General features: G+C 51.1%; 1 protein-coding gene across 32 annotated transcripts in view; it reads right to left on the reverse strand.

The window, feature by feature from the left end:
* PRKAG2 (protein kinase AMP-activated non-catalytic subunit gamma 2) overlaps positions 1 to 14,511 on the reverse strand; it is a 268,436-nt gene that overhangs the window by 94,672 nt on the left and 159,253 nt on the right. For all 32 annotated transcript variants that reach the window (XR_012002508.1, XR_012002515.1, XR_012002511.1 and 29 more), the window contains one exon: positions 1,695 to 1,912. Coding sequence is in view for 25 of the 32 variants with exons in the window: in XM_072763173.1 (XP_072619274.1) it covers positions 1,695 to 1,912 (218 nt within the window). In the remaining 7 variants the exon portion in view is untranslated. The remainder of the gene's footprint in view (positions 1 to 1,694; positions 1,913 to 14,511) is intronic.

The raw sequence follows: 14,511 nt of genomic DNA on the forward strand, positions 1-14,511 counted from the left end.
TGACCCTCCTCCGAGGCCCAGAGCTCTCCAGGGTCAAGCTGCTCCTCATCTGGACTCTTCCTCTGCTTCCTTGCCATCCTGTTTCCAGCCCACTTCCTAGTCTGACGCTGGGTTTCTGACCCTCAGAGGTGCCCACGGCCCTCCTCCTTCTCCATGCTGCATGTCACCTCATTCCTACCCAAGTCATGGCTAGTTTTCTTCTCTGGAAGGCTCTCCCTTCACCTCTTCCTTCATTCAAACCCTACCACTTATGCAAGGCTCAGCTCCCCGGGCACTGCAGCAGTGGGGCCATCACGGCCCTCACGAGACCAGTGTTTCCCTTCCCTACTCCTCTAGTGTGGACTACCTGCTCACTCTCCACTCCCCACCCAGCCTTCTTTCTGCTTTTACTTAATTGTTTCATCTGAATGTTATTCTGTTCCCAGTAAGACTGGAATCCCCAGAAGGTAGAAACAAGAGCTTGCATCTGACTTCTTGGCATCTAAAACAACACTCTGCAAAACATACATCTCACAAAGTAATCACCAAGGGAGCACGGAGAATGGTGATGGCATGTTTTCTGCATGACAAACACATCTTTCCCTCCAAAGATAATGACTCTTATGGCTGGATACTGTCTTCCAAAAAGCTATGGTGAAATCTCAGCCTCTGATGGTTGTGAATGTGACCCTGCTTGGAAGCGAGGTCTTTGTGGGTGTGATCAAGTGAAGACAAAGTCCTATTGGAGTAGGATGGGTCCTAATCTGATATGAGTGGTATCATTATGAGAAGAGGAAAATCTGGCCACACACCCAGAAACACAGGATCCACAGCCACGTGAGGACAGAGACTGGTGTGATGCTACCACAAGCCAAGGTACACCCAGGGCTCCCAGAAGCTGGAAGAGCCAAGGAAGGGTCCTCCTCCCCAGAGACTCTGCAGGGAGCACAGTCCTGCCCAAACCAGGACTTCAGATCTCCAGCCTCTGGAGCTATGAGGCAACAGCTTCTGGTTCTTGTAAGCACCCCACCCCCTGTTCATTTCATGCCACTTTTGTCCAGCAGCCCCAGGGAACGACTACAGCAACTGAATCCAATAGTTCCATCCACATAGATGGACTTCAGGGACATGGTTCTTCTATCCCTGCTCGCACGTTCCTCAGAGGAGCCTGGCACGGACGGAGAGCATGTCCATGCTCCGGGCCCACCGTGCTGATGCTGAGCGCACAAGCCCTGCGGCTCAGCCAGCTTCCTTCATAAGTGCCCGTGGACCCTTCCCCTATGCAGGGGTGGAGATGCCTGGCTACCCGCACCACTCTGCTCTGAAGCCTCACCTCCTTGGGCGCGCTTCCTAACGCACATGGTGTCAAAACGTGAAATCTTAAAAGTCTAAAATAAAACTTCAATTTAAAAACTCTTTTTGCTTTACCTCTTTTTCCTCTAGTATCCCAATCAAGATAAATTCAAATAAAGCTTTTGACGACTGACTTTTTAAAGAGGCTGAGGCAACCAACACTTCCTGGCCAGGTTCCAACATTCCCAGTTTCTGTTTAGTTTCCCTTTGCTTCCTGCGCCCTCCACATCTCTTTCTCAGCCTGTGATTCATGATAAAATGTACCAAATGTGTCAGGGGTGCACGACCTTGGCTTTGGCCTCAGACTCTGCCCTCCCTCCTGACGCCTGGAGGCCCGGCCCGCAGGAGAAGGCCAGACTTACGGTTCTGGGGGAAGCATAGTGTGTGGGCGATGCCGATGGAGGCCTGGCTGCGCTCTGGAAGGAGGACGGGCAATACCTCTGGCCTGTGTCCGGAGGGGAAGAGGAGGCATAGATGCGATTTTCCAGTCGCTCAGGCTCATGCTTGTAGGATTCGAGAGGAAAGGTGTGCTGCTTGGTCACCTGGGTGGGTGTCGATGGAGAGGATGAGAGACCCGAAGCTGAGGAGGAAATCAGAAAGTGCTGTTAGAAGTCTGGCTGAGGTAGAGGAGGGCAAAGAGTGCTCCTTCCATTGCTTAGTACCAAACATCTCAAATGGCAAGAATCTGAATTATTAAATTTTAAATGTTGGGGACAAGTTTATCTATCTCTATCTCTATCTCTATCTCTATCTATCTATATCTATATCTATCTATCTATCTATCTATCTATCTATCTATCTATCTATCTATTATCTATGCATAGCATCCCCCAAATAGCTACATTGAAGTCTTAACCCCTGGCACCCATGAAGATTTGGAAATAGGGTCTTTGCAGACATCATCATGTTAAATGAGGTCACATTGGAGTAGGCTTGGCTCTTAACCCAACGTGACTAGCGTCCTTAGAGGAGGAGAGGACATAGAGACAAATATGCACCCAGAGCAGAAGCCAGGTCACAGGAGCCAGAGACTGAAATGATGTATCAACAGGTCAAGGAGTGCCAGGTGCAGCTGGTGACCATCAAAAGCTAGTGGTAAGGAAGGATGCTTTCCTGGGTCTCAGACAGAGGACAGCCTACCTGACACCCTGGTTTCAGACCTCCAGCCTCTTAACTGTGAGGGAATAAACTTCCACTGTTTTATGCGACCCAGTGTGAGGTACTTTGTTATGGCAGCTCTAGCAAACTCATATAGTCAAGTTGACGGATATTGATTTGTTTTCCAAGAGAAGCAGAAACCGGATTTGGGTCTGGTGTCTCACATTTATAGCTAATTAAGTAAAATTTTTATTTTCAATTTGCTATTTAAATTTTTTAAACCATGCAAGTCAAAGCAAAATTGTCAGTACCAAGGGCTACCTACTTGCTACTTGCTACTTGCTACTTCTGACCTAGAAAAAGACACGTCAGCCTACAGAGCTGTAAGCCTGGATCTCCTCTGCTTGCTACTCTGTCCCAGACCCCTTTCCTCACAGTCCTCAGTCCCTGTACACATGTGTGTCCCCTTCTCTGCTTCCATCTTCACTCCCTAGTAAGGGAATGCTCCCCAGGAGACTCCTCTGGGGAGTCAATTCAACCAACCCTTTTCTCCTGACTCTATGGCCCTGAGAGTCCTCCCCTGGACTTGTGAGCACATTTCATCCACACAACATATTACCAGGTAACAACACGATATTTAACACTGAAACCAAATGTGAAAGTACGTTAAGTCTCCTGTCCCCAACAAAATCCACCATCCGTCTTTGCGGCAGGGGTTCTGGTTGGCCTCTTAGGTCCCCACAAGCAGCCCTTGCTGCCCTGGTGAGAGGGGCAGGTGCCTGGAAGATACTCGCCACCCAATAGGCAAGGTGAGAGAAGGGAGCCTGGGAGGGTGTAAGGCTCAAGCTCTGTTGGCATCTTTTCTCCTTCCCCGAGTCCAGAGAGAGAGATTGGTGGTGGTGGTGGTGGTGGTGGTGGGGGGTGTACATATTTCCCTGGCGGTAATTTTGGAAGGAACCAATCAAGGAAGGAGGGTCATCTTCTAGGAAACCCCTTGTCCCATGAAGCCATCCCAAGAGGGAAGCCCTGCTCCAGGCCCCGGGCTGACCTCTGGGAGGCAGGTCTAGGTGAAAGCAGGAGACAGAAGGCTCTATCACCCGTGGTTTTCTAGGTCTCAAAACTTAATATACCAAAGACCTCCAACAGGAAAGTCCCAGACTCTTTTACAAACAGAAGTTTTCCCCTAAACGTCCTGAGAAGCAAAGCCTGTTTTGAGGTGGGGCTTGGGGAAGGGAGAGGAAGGAGAGGGAGGATCAAGAGCAGGAGCTCTGGTGCTTTCCAGCTGTTTGGGGAAAGGTGGGGAGGGGAAGGGTGGTCCAGCAGGCAAGGTGACAGAGGAGCCCCCTGGCCCAAGTCTGGGTCCTTCTGTGTCATGGCTTCAGTGCTCCCCAGTGATGCCCACAGAGAGGTGAGGAATGAGGATGCCTGCCAAGGATCTGTGGGGGTGTGCCTGGGCCCTTCAGAGGACTCTGCTGGGGAGAAGAGGGAAGCTCTTGTGCTACTCTGTTTGTGGAGCCTGGCACCCCGTGGAGGTCAGGCCCCCAGGGGTGGTGACACGTCCTTCCGTGGTTCTTCCAGCAGGAGTCCTCAGCTGGCCCACTAGCCTGGTTCCTCACCGAGTGGCCCAGGACAGGCTAGTTCTCACGTCACAGTCAAACAGGGAGTTTTATGTTCTGTGCTCCCAATGCTCACCCCAATCACTGGTGTGGAGGCCGAGAAAAATTAAGGCCATTTCACCTCAAGTTTAGCATTAGCACAAGTATAGCCATCTTAGGACCCTGGGAATAAGAGCTGAACTTTACAGGAAAACCTGAAGATTGTCCTAGGCAGGGAATCCCATATCGGAAAGACAATAAAGCTCAGAATTGCCCTCAGTAGAGAATCCCATATCAGATCTTAAGAAACTCCCCCACCCTTTCCCCCATATTGGAATGAAAAAAAAAAAAAATCCCTCCACCCCTTCTGAAAATCTCCTAGACCAGCCCATAAAAAACCCAGCTATAACCCACTTCGGGGTCCAAGTCCCTGCTCTGCTGTATGGAGTATACTTGGACCCAATCTCGAGCTTGTAAATAAACCCTCATGTGTTTGCATCGGTGTCGGCTCCTTGGTGGTTTCTCGGATTCGCAATCTTGGGCACGACATTGGATGCAGAGGCCACCTGGGTGCTGTCCAAGGGTGGGTGCTGGAGACCCAGCATGTGGGTGAAACAGAGTGGGATCGGTGGGCAGGGGGCACATCTGGACTCAAAGCTTGTACCACTGAGCAGCTTCTAACAGCCCCTTGGGAAAAGCCCATGGGAGTCTTGTTCTCCATGTGAAGGAGGAGCCTCCAGTGATGTCTAGTACCCCATGGTGCTGAGGCATCCATGTCTGTCCAAACACAGGGCACAACCCAAACCATCCCCTCCATCTCACCTGTGACTACCCCCAGACTCAGCTCAGACTCTGGCCCAAATAATACCTACAGAGTTTTCAGAATCTGGGACAGGGGATGTACCTTTGTGGGGGCATTCTGGCCACACGGATCGAAACTACAAATGCATTCGTTCCTTGACCCAACAATCTGCTTCTGGGATATCCTTCCATAGACAGCGACGTGTAGTTGCTAAAGGGCCAGTGCGTGGGGTCATTAATCACAGTGGTGATCCTAACAAACACTGACACTCACGGACAGGACGGAGCTAGCGTGACGGTGATGGCGTGGCCACACAGACAGCCCTGGCTCCCTGACGGGCACAACAAGCTTGCTCTTCCTTCTCACCTCTGAGACCCAGAGGGAAGTGGAAAGGCAGCCCCCAGAGCCATGTGTACGGGATGATAGCATTCATAGTCTCAGAAACGGGCTTAAGAATGTAGATATGTAGCCCAGAGCATCTCAGGAAGGAGGTGGAGGAACCACCTGGAGACAGGAACCGCCAGGGACAACTGTCATTGTATGCCCTTTCCTGTTCCGCAGCTTTTATATCAATTCAGAAAATTACCTTCTTCAGCCGCTGTTCTGCTTTTGAGCCAGGAGGCCGGCTAACACCATCTGTGAGGGCCTCCCGCTTCTTGGCCTGACCCCGGCCACCCTACCCCGGCTCTGAGGAGCCCTGTCTCTCCACCTGGATGGAGGCGCTTGGAGGGCAGGGCCTGGTCTGTCTGTCTGTCTGTCTCTCTCTCCCCCCACGACAGGCTGCCGCATTCACAACATTCCGGGATTTGCCGTTCTGTGAGGGACATTCACAGCTGCTGGAGCTCCCTGCAAGCTCTTTGGGTATAGAATGTTCATTCCTAAGTGAATAATTGAAGAGAACAGGACCAAGCCCCCCGAGAGAACTCTTGAAGCACACGCTCTGCTTCTCCTGTGGCTCATCCTCTGTGGCCCATTCCCATGCGAGTCCTGGGATGGTCCTGACTGAGGGGAGAAGGATGATGCAGGACACACACAGCCCTGGACACGACCTTGCTGGACTGTCTGGGGCGAGGAGAAGATGAGCAGGCTTCCCGTGTGCTGGGGGGAACAACTGGCTTCTAGGGGAACAGCATGATTCCCCACATGTCCAGGAAAGCTGCTTTCAGTGAACTCTTTCCAAGCTCCAAAGATGCTTCCATCTTCCCACCTGGCCCTCCTGCCTCCTCTCTGCCCCCTTCCCAGAGTGGAGGGGGGTCTTTCTGGGGAAAACAGGATGATGCTCTGGACTCAACTGAGGGGGGTGGGGCATGATGTGAGGATTGGTAATATGTGTAGTATAAGGTAAAGGGAAAGAACCTTCCAAGGACCAAAAATATGCCCCTCTTTTCACCAATACCATCTTTAAGGGGGGTAGAGCCTTGCAACAGTACCATCTTTTTTGCATATTGCCTCACTGTTTACAAAGTGCTCCTACACACTCTCGCCCCATTTGTCCCCTGAAGCCACACCCTGGGGGGCAGCTTTATCTTCCCACATTATAGAGGGTAAAACCAGTGACCAGAGAAGCTGCTTGTCTCTTTAGTGAGTAAACAATGGCAGAGGGCACCCCTGTAACCAGCATCCTGACTCCAAATCCTAAACCCCTTTGCCAGGATCAAACAGGGTTATTGCCAAGAGAGAGAGAGCACAAAGACTTAAAACAACATTTTGGGGGTATGAATGACTCTCCCAGAAAGTGGGGTTTCCCAGGCCAGCAGGCAGGAGAACTTGGAAAGCACAGGATGCAGAAAGGAAGTTGAGGGTGGGCAGAGGGAATGGGGTACAGGAGAGGGTGGGCTTGGGGCTCTGTGGGCTTCCTCTCATGGGGTGGGCTTCCTTGCCAGTCAGCAAGAGGGGAGACGTGCTCAGTGGAGAGAATTTTTTTTGCATTGATGCTGCTTTACCAGGGAAAGGGGGGATTTTTTTTTTAAGATTTTATTTATTTATTTATTTATTCATGAGAGGCACAGAGAGAGAGGCAGAGACACAGGCAGAAGAAGAAGCAGGCTTCCTGCGGGGAGCCCAATGCAGGACTCGATCCCAGGACCTGAGATTACTCCCTGAGCTGAAGGCAGACGCTCCATCACTGAGCCACCCAGGCACCCCAAGAAGGGGGGATATCTTATGAAAGAAAGTGAGGTGGGTAAGAGTGACAGCCCTAAGTTTTTTCCTCCTTTGAATATCGGTGTCACAATTCATCAGTAAAGTGGAGAATGGGGCAGTGCTGCTGTAGTCCCCATTACTTTGAACCAGACCAATTTATTTCCTCATCACAGGGCAAAGTGCCAGACTGCAATCTTTCAGGAAGACCATGGTCTGCTCAGCCAGCTGCCGGGGGCTGAGCATGTGCAGGCGTGGAGGAGGGGGCCATGCTCTGATGAATCCCATGAATCCCACCCCTCAGTCTGTTTGGGGAAAGTGAGACAAAGACAGCACCCCACCCCAAAGTAGCCATACCACGCAGCGAGCCTGGGGAGGTAAGCGTGTGTACCATGGCCGCAGGAGGAGCTCAGAGAAGGGGTGAGAAAGCTCTGTAGGGACACCAGGGAAGGGCTGGGACTGCACTTTGGAAAAGAAAACAAATCTGCCCCCAACTAAGGTGACTTTCCGAAAGGCCTAGACACAACTGGACTGTGGCAATAGTACCCAGAGCAGACAGGTTTCCCCCATTCTGTTCTTCTGAGAAGGCTTTCCCTCCTTCTTCTGCTTCTTAAGGACTTTGTTTAGGACTGCTGTCAGCCTCGGAGAGCGAACAATGCCTTTGATTCTCCTGGGGCAGCAGCCAGGACAAGTGAATAGGCACAGTGAGCGAACAAAAACGGCTTCTGGCAGCCACACAAGACACCAGGCAAGTGGCTCCAGACACCAGGGAGCCATGAGCTGGTGACTTCACAAGGCCAGGCCAGACTGGCATAAGTTGCGTCTGGAGGGACTGGGGAGGGGAGAGAAGAGGGGTGCTGCTGGAAGGCAGCGAGCAGAGGTCTGCAGAAGGTCTGCAATGTGGTATGGCAGGTAGACACCTGGAATTCAGAAGTTTCAAGTTCTAGGCCTAGTTTCACTGCTAACTAGCTACAGCCCTTGAGCGACTCAAACCTTTCACTGGTAAAATTAAAAAAATAAATAAATAAAATTAAATAAATAAATAAATAAATAAATAAATAAATAAACCAGGTAGACCAGATGGCTGTGTGGAGTGCACATGGCCTGCGCTTCCCCTGCCCCCCCGCCCTTGGGCAGCACATGCATATGGTCTGAAATAACAAGAAAGAGGAGAAAATTCAAGTTGTTTCTGATCTTAAATGTCCTTGCTGTCCTAAGAGAAGAGCAAATATTCAATTTAAACTGTATGGGAGGTTTGCTCAAGGGTCACAGGTTGGGGGCCATGGTGGCATAGGTGGGGAGAGGCAGGAGTCCCTGGTGCTAAAGAGCCATGCCACAAAGGGCCAGAAAGCCCCGTAAATACCAGCAGAATGACTCATGTGTGCCCGTGCTAGGCCTGGTGTGGCAGGAGAAAAAGCCCGTCTGCCACTTGCTTTGCTTGGGATGGCTTTTCTCTACCTTTTGCCTCTTGGCTTTTCAACCTTTTGCCTCTTGGCTTTCCCTCTGGTCTAGTTATCTTTGGCTCCTCCCTGTACTGCCCCCCCCCCAGTGATCCCCTTTATTTTATGTCCTGAACCACCTGAGGTAGGACCTGCCTGAGGTGGGACCTACCCAAGGTGGGACCTACTAGAGGTGGCACCTGCCCGAGGTGGGACCTGCATGAGGCGGGAACTCAGGAAGGACAGGGAATCTTCCTATCTCTTCTCCCTGGGTGTCCCCCTCGAGGAGCCTCGGGGAGCTTGGGAGACACCAATGGCAGTGGTAGCTCTGGGCCCAAAGAAACAAGAAGCTTCATTATCAGGAAATGTGGGTTAAAACCCGAGACCTTGTGAATCCTAGGCCTTGAGGTCTGAACCCTGATGGTAGGTTTCTAGGTTCTAAGGAACTAATCACGTCTTGTGGCAGCTGGACTTATTGGGGCATCAACTCTACTTGTGGGATAAAACCATACTTCTCTGGCCTCAGTAGGCTGGGGGCGGCAATGGGTGCAAACATAAGCAGCCATTCTTATTGCTCATGATGAGGGTTTGGCCGACCATTCCTGGTACGTGTGTGGTCTAGGTTTGCCCCAGCCCAGTCACCTGCTTGGAGGCTCTGTGTAGAATATTCCTGAAGAGTCCCCATATCTTTTCCACTGAACTTTGGCCAACTTTCTGCCTCCATTTCCCCATGGGAAGGTTTTGCTCAAAACCTTGGTCTTGGCAGTCCCTGATCTCCACCCTCACCGAGTTAGCCCAACACTGGGCAGAAATGTCTGCATTACAAGTTGAGAGGTTGACTGCCAGAGGTCCTCAAACCAAGCTGGGCATTAGGATCAGATGGGAGCTCAAAGAATACATGTTCCCGGATCTTAAATATTCTGATCGAGTGGGTCTGAGGTGGAGCCTGGAAATCTGGGTTTTCTAAAGCACCCCTCCCCAGGTGGTTCAGTGGCCAGACAGGTTTTGAACCATTAATTGAATGCAGACTTTTCATTCTATAGGTAGGAAGCTTCTAAAGTAAACCTAGTTCCCATTCTTGCGACCATGTAGAACCAGAGCCTCAGTCCTCTCTCTCAGCTTTCTTCTTTGAGAGGGTGAATTCTCTTCTTTCTGAGACCCAAGCCCGCTGCCTGGTCTCTAAGGAAAATCACTCTCTCTCTGCAGTCAACCACAGTCTCGTGCAGATGAACCTGAATTATGCCTCATCCCTGGTCACCACGAGTTCACGCAGCCTCCAGCCAGCTCTCTCCAGGGCCCTTCCTCTCAGCTGGCTCCTTCAAGCCCTTGCTCCAAATGCTCCAGAATCACACTCATTTTCTGAAAGACTCTTTCCTGAGGTCCTCCCCATCCCACCCACCCCAGCAGAGCCCCTCTTTTGTGGGGAAAGTTTCTAGACCCATTGTCTCAGGATTGGTCTGGATATCTTCATAAGCCAATGGCTCTGGCTTTGGCTGTACTTGAGCTTACTCTCAATCCATATGTCAATTTGAAGTAAGGTTTTAGGCTGCAAGTTTTGCTATTATACTCTTAAGAATCTGTTTTATAGGGATCCCTGGGTGGCGCAGCGGTTTGGCGCCTGCCTTTGGCCCAGGGCGCGATCCTGGAGACCCGGGATCGAATCTCACGTCAGGCTCCCGGTGCATGGAGCCTGCTTCTCCCTCTGCCTGTGTCTCTGCCTCTCTCTCTCTCTATCATAAATAAAAAAAAAAAAAAAAAAAAAAAAAAAGAATCTGTTTTATAGTCTTCAATAGTTGAAACTATTCAAAGTATGTTGGAGACTGTCTAGAGTCATTTGGGAATCAAAGCATTATGATAATTCAGTAGGTGAAAAATTCTTTCTATTAAAAAAACCTCACAAGATTCTTTTAGGAGATTTCCTAAGGTTCTTATTCTCCTAGAAGGAATCCAGGAAAAAACTGTTGTTTTACAGGGCTTTGTACACCCAATAGCATTCTGGACCTAGTTTTCTTAGGTAGCAGGCTCAAGCATATCAATATTTGCATAGGTAAACTAGAAAAGAAAACAAAAGAAAGACAGAGATAGAGAAGGAAATGGGAATTTGGCAGGGGCTAACTTTAGATCAGTCCCTATAGGGTAGTCCCAGCCTCTGGTGCCTACCCTGGCCTTTAGAAGAGCTGTGCTCTCTTCATGTTCATCTCAAGGTCTGAATTATGCTTCATGGACCCAGAATGTAACCCTAGATACTTCACAAAAGCATATTACCTTTTTTTTTTTTTAAAGATTTTATTTATTTATTCATGAGAGACACACAGAGAGAGGCAGAGACACAGGCAGAGGGAGAAGCAGGCTCCCTGTGGGAAGTGCAGTGCGGGACTTGATCCCAGGATCCTGGGATCACGACCTGAGCCAAAGACAGACACTCAACCACTGAGCCACCCAGGCGTCCCAGCATATGTGCCTTTTGATGTTGAAGCTAAAAAGCAATCTTCGAGGAAAGGAGGAGAAAAAAAAAGCCCCCAGTTGTTTTGTAAGGGGGAGAGACTCTAGAACAATCCAAAGCCCTTAGTTGCTTTATAAGAAGAGATTCTAGAATAATCCATTTCAAAACAGACTCTGAGAAGCAACTTGCTACAGATTATCAATGAAGGGGAAATAGCTATGCTGGTCCCTTCTGATGACAATCTTGGTGGAATCACAGAATCAACAGGTGTTTGATACCGCAGAGACTAATTCAGCTGAATGTGATAGGATCAGGGTAGCCCCCACCAAAAGAATCATAGCCAGGGGGAATTGGCAGTGAGTGGCCATAACAGACACACATCCCATGACATTTTACGGTGGAGGAAGTGCAGGCCCTGAGAATGAAGTGTCAAGTCCAGGGGTGACAGCTAGGTCAGAAGCCGGGCCTTGCACAGCCGGGTCTGTGCACGACACCTTCATCAGGTGCTATGAAAGGTTTCAGACACCGGCTTCACAACCATGGTGGCTCGGGGAGGGGACCATGTAGGTAAGAGGAAGGAGCATGTGTTCACAGAGGAGACCAGCAGGTGCTGGGAGTCAGAGGCAGGAGGGTGGGACGCAAAGGGCACTCTTGCGGTCCACACTGCTGCACTCAGGCTCCTCCTCCCATGTCCACCAGCCATCACCCCCCACCTCCTGTGGGCTGTTCAGCGGGGAGCAGGTAGTGGGAAGCCCTGCCCAGGAAGTACTGGGTTTGTGAGAGGAGGAAATGAGGCGACTCTAAGTTCCTTCCTGGGTCAGTATGGTGACCGCCATCTCCAGAACACAAGGGAAGGACACTAATTCAGTAAGAGATCCAAGGCCTTTCCTACTCTCTCAGGTGCCTGGGCGGCAGGGCAAAGGCTATCTGGCACTGGCCACAGGTGGGGCTGGAAGATATCTGGGTGGGAGCCCCCCACCCAGTGCCCTGCCCTGTCAGCGATGCTCCCCGGTCAGGACGAGCTTTCTATGCAGGTTCAGATAAGCCTTTCTAACCTCCATTTGTCCAAGATGCCTGCTCATAACAGCTTCCTTTGGCGAACTGTCCTGGCAAAGCCAGCCTGTCTAGTACATGCAGGTATGATGTAAGACGTCAGAGGGGACACTTAGAATGAACTCTGCCGATATGGGGCTACAGGGAGGGCGTCAAGACCCCCAGGCTTCAAAAACATGCCTCTTGGAGAGAGATCTGTACCAAGAGAGCTTGTGTCTGGAATACTCCTGTTCTGACTGGGGCCTCCTCTCTGAGCTGGGAACATGGATGCGCTGTGGCTCCGTGGCTCCCTGGATGGACCCTGTCTCCAGCTCCTCTTGAAATCCCTAGTCACTCACCCCATCTGTTTATTATTCTAGCTATTGAGGAAACCTCCTCAGAGACTGAGAAGAGATTCTCAAATGTGTTTGGGTCCCAGGACTCTGGAATAATCTGATGAAATTGGTAAATGAAACACAGATACACAACCCAGTCTCTCTTTCTGAAATAACCTCATGGCAGTTCTAACTCCCCAGAGGCCGGGTTTGAAGAATTTGAAATCCAAGGGGTCTCAACATATCTTCATAGTTCCATTTCCTAAAGGGAAGCTGTACTCCCACCGTTTCAGCTTCTATAAGGAGCTGTGTCTCCTCCGAGGGACACTCCTGGAGGCTAAAGATGGAGTGGAGAATCAGTGCTGATAACCAAACCGAGAGAAGCCAGAGCGTGCACCTCCCTAGGACCCCAGCATTCCAAAGTTCCCAAGCAGACTTTTAAAATCAGAAACCGGGGAAAAATCAGACAGGGTGACAAAACATGAGAGACTCCTACTCTGGGAAACGAACAAGGGGTAGTGGAAGGGGAGGGATGGGGTGACTGGGTGATGGGCACTGAGGGGGGCACTTGACGGGATGAACACTGGGTATTATGCTCTATGTTGGCGAATCGAACTCCAGTAAAATACACACACACACACACACACACACACACACACACACACACACACACAAATGAATAAAATCAGAAACTGTACCTTGAGTTTTCCCTATGTTTTCTGCAATTTGGGCTATGTGACCTAGTCCGTACCCCTGATGAGAGCTCCTCCCTCCCACAGGCTGCGGCCCCCCGGCTGCTAGCAACATGTGACCCTTCCAGCTGTGCCTGATGCCCCACCTGCGAGTTTTCTGGGCTGTTCTACCTGGAGGGTGCCCCCAGATCCCCTCCCCTGCCTCTGCACTCGGGGCTCAATACCAGTGACAAGGCGATAGGGGTGATCTAGGAGGTGCTCTGAGCGACCGTCCCCTCCCTGAGATAGATCTTGGGTGATTTCCAGATGTGCAAGACACACTGTTCTACCAGGCACGATGGCATGTGGGCCCTAGGAGCACAGTTTCTAAAGCTCTACCTCAGACGCCAGGTGCAGGAAGGCAGGGAGAGCACGTAGAGGCAGGGAGCCGGGGAGACGGTCCCCGCTGGGTCTCCGGGCAGGCCAGGCGGTGGCTGGTGGCCAGCTGGGGGCATTCCCTCCCCGGGGTGCTGGCTGCAGCCGGCTGCCTCGGGACTCCGACCAGGACTCTCCTGTGGGTCTGCTGACTCAACACATCACCTGACACCACACGCCGGGTGCTCTGGGTGTGAGGTGCCAGTGAGACGGGCTTGCTGTGAGCGAGGCCAGGGAGGCCTCGGGCCGGGACGCTATCCAGGCTGCCTCTGCCACCAGCGCTGGCTTCTATGGTGCTGGTCTGGGCACTCAGCTCTCCTCATTCGCCTCATGAAGTGCAGGACTATGAGCCCCCTGGTTCCGAGCTCCCAGGGAATAATGGGTCAATTCCCCGTGAAGGAGGAGGAGGGGAGGAAGGAAAGCTGCAGAGAGAAGGGGATCAAACATCTCATGCTGAAAACACACGTCCTGACTGTGTCCTTAGAACCTTATGCCCGGGATTTGCCTCTGTCCCCAACAAAAACAACAATACAACAATGCAGCAGCAGTTCTGGGAGTCTAGGGTCAAAGCTGATGGCTTCAGACCTGAATTCTTCCTCACGCTAGTAGAGAGGTCAAGAGTCACCCGGAGGGACCTGGGAATGGCTCTGGGGAGCCCCAAATGCCTCACCCTCCAGTGTCTGATTGACATTAACCACCACTATCCAAGCTTGCTTTATGGGAAGAAGAAGCCAGCCTCCTATTTATACGATGTTTGGGTTTGGAAGGTCCCTTGACCCCTTCCAAATACCTTACCTACTCCATCAATCTCTCTGGGGACGAAGCCTCTCTCCATGTTGTTCTTACCGGAAGCACTTCATGCCCTGTTCATCGTGGCCAAGCTACTGAAGGCTGGCCCGGATAACAATTACCCTCCACAGGACACCGAGAAGGTACAGTCCTGGGGAAGGTGAGTGAGGTGAGGAAGGGCTGGGGCAGGAGCTCCAGATTTATTGTACCCAGTTAGTCTACCCTGCCTCCACCTAATTTTCTCTCTGGGCTCCCCTCCCTGAGTTTCTAGAATTGGGGTAGGAGAAATGATATCAGAATGCTGTGCTTAAGGGAGCAGGGTTTTCCTCATTTCCTTCTGATTCACTCGACAGCTTTAGCATCTATTGTTGCCTAAGTTCATCTTATGGAAAGCTGGTTTC

Source organism: Vulpes vulpes, chromosome 7 (genome assembly GCF_048418805.1).
Source record: "Vulpes vulpes isolate BD-2025 chromosome 7, VulVul3, whole genome shotgun sequence".
Lineage (NCBI taxonomy): Eukaryota > Metazoa > Chordata > Mammalia > Carnivora > Canidae > Vulpes > Vulpes vulpes.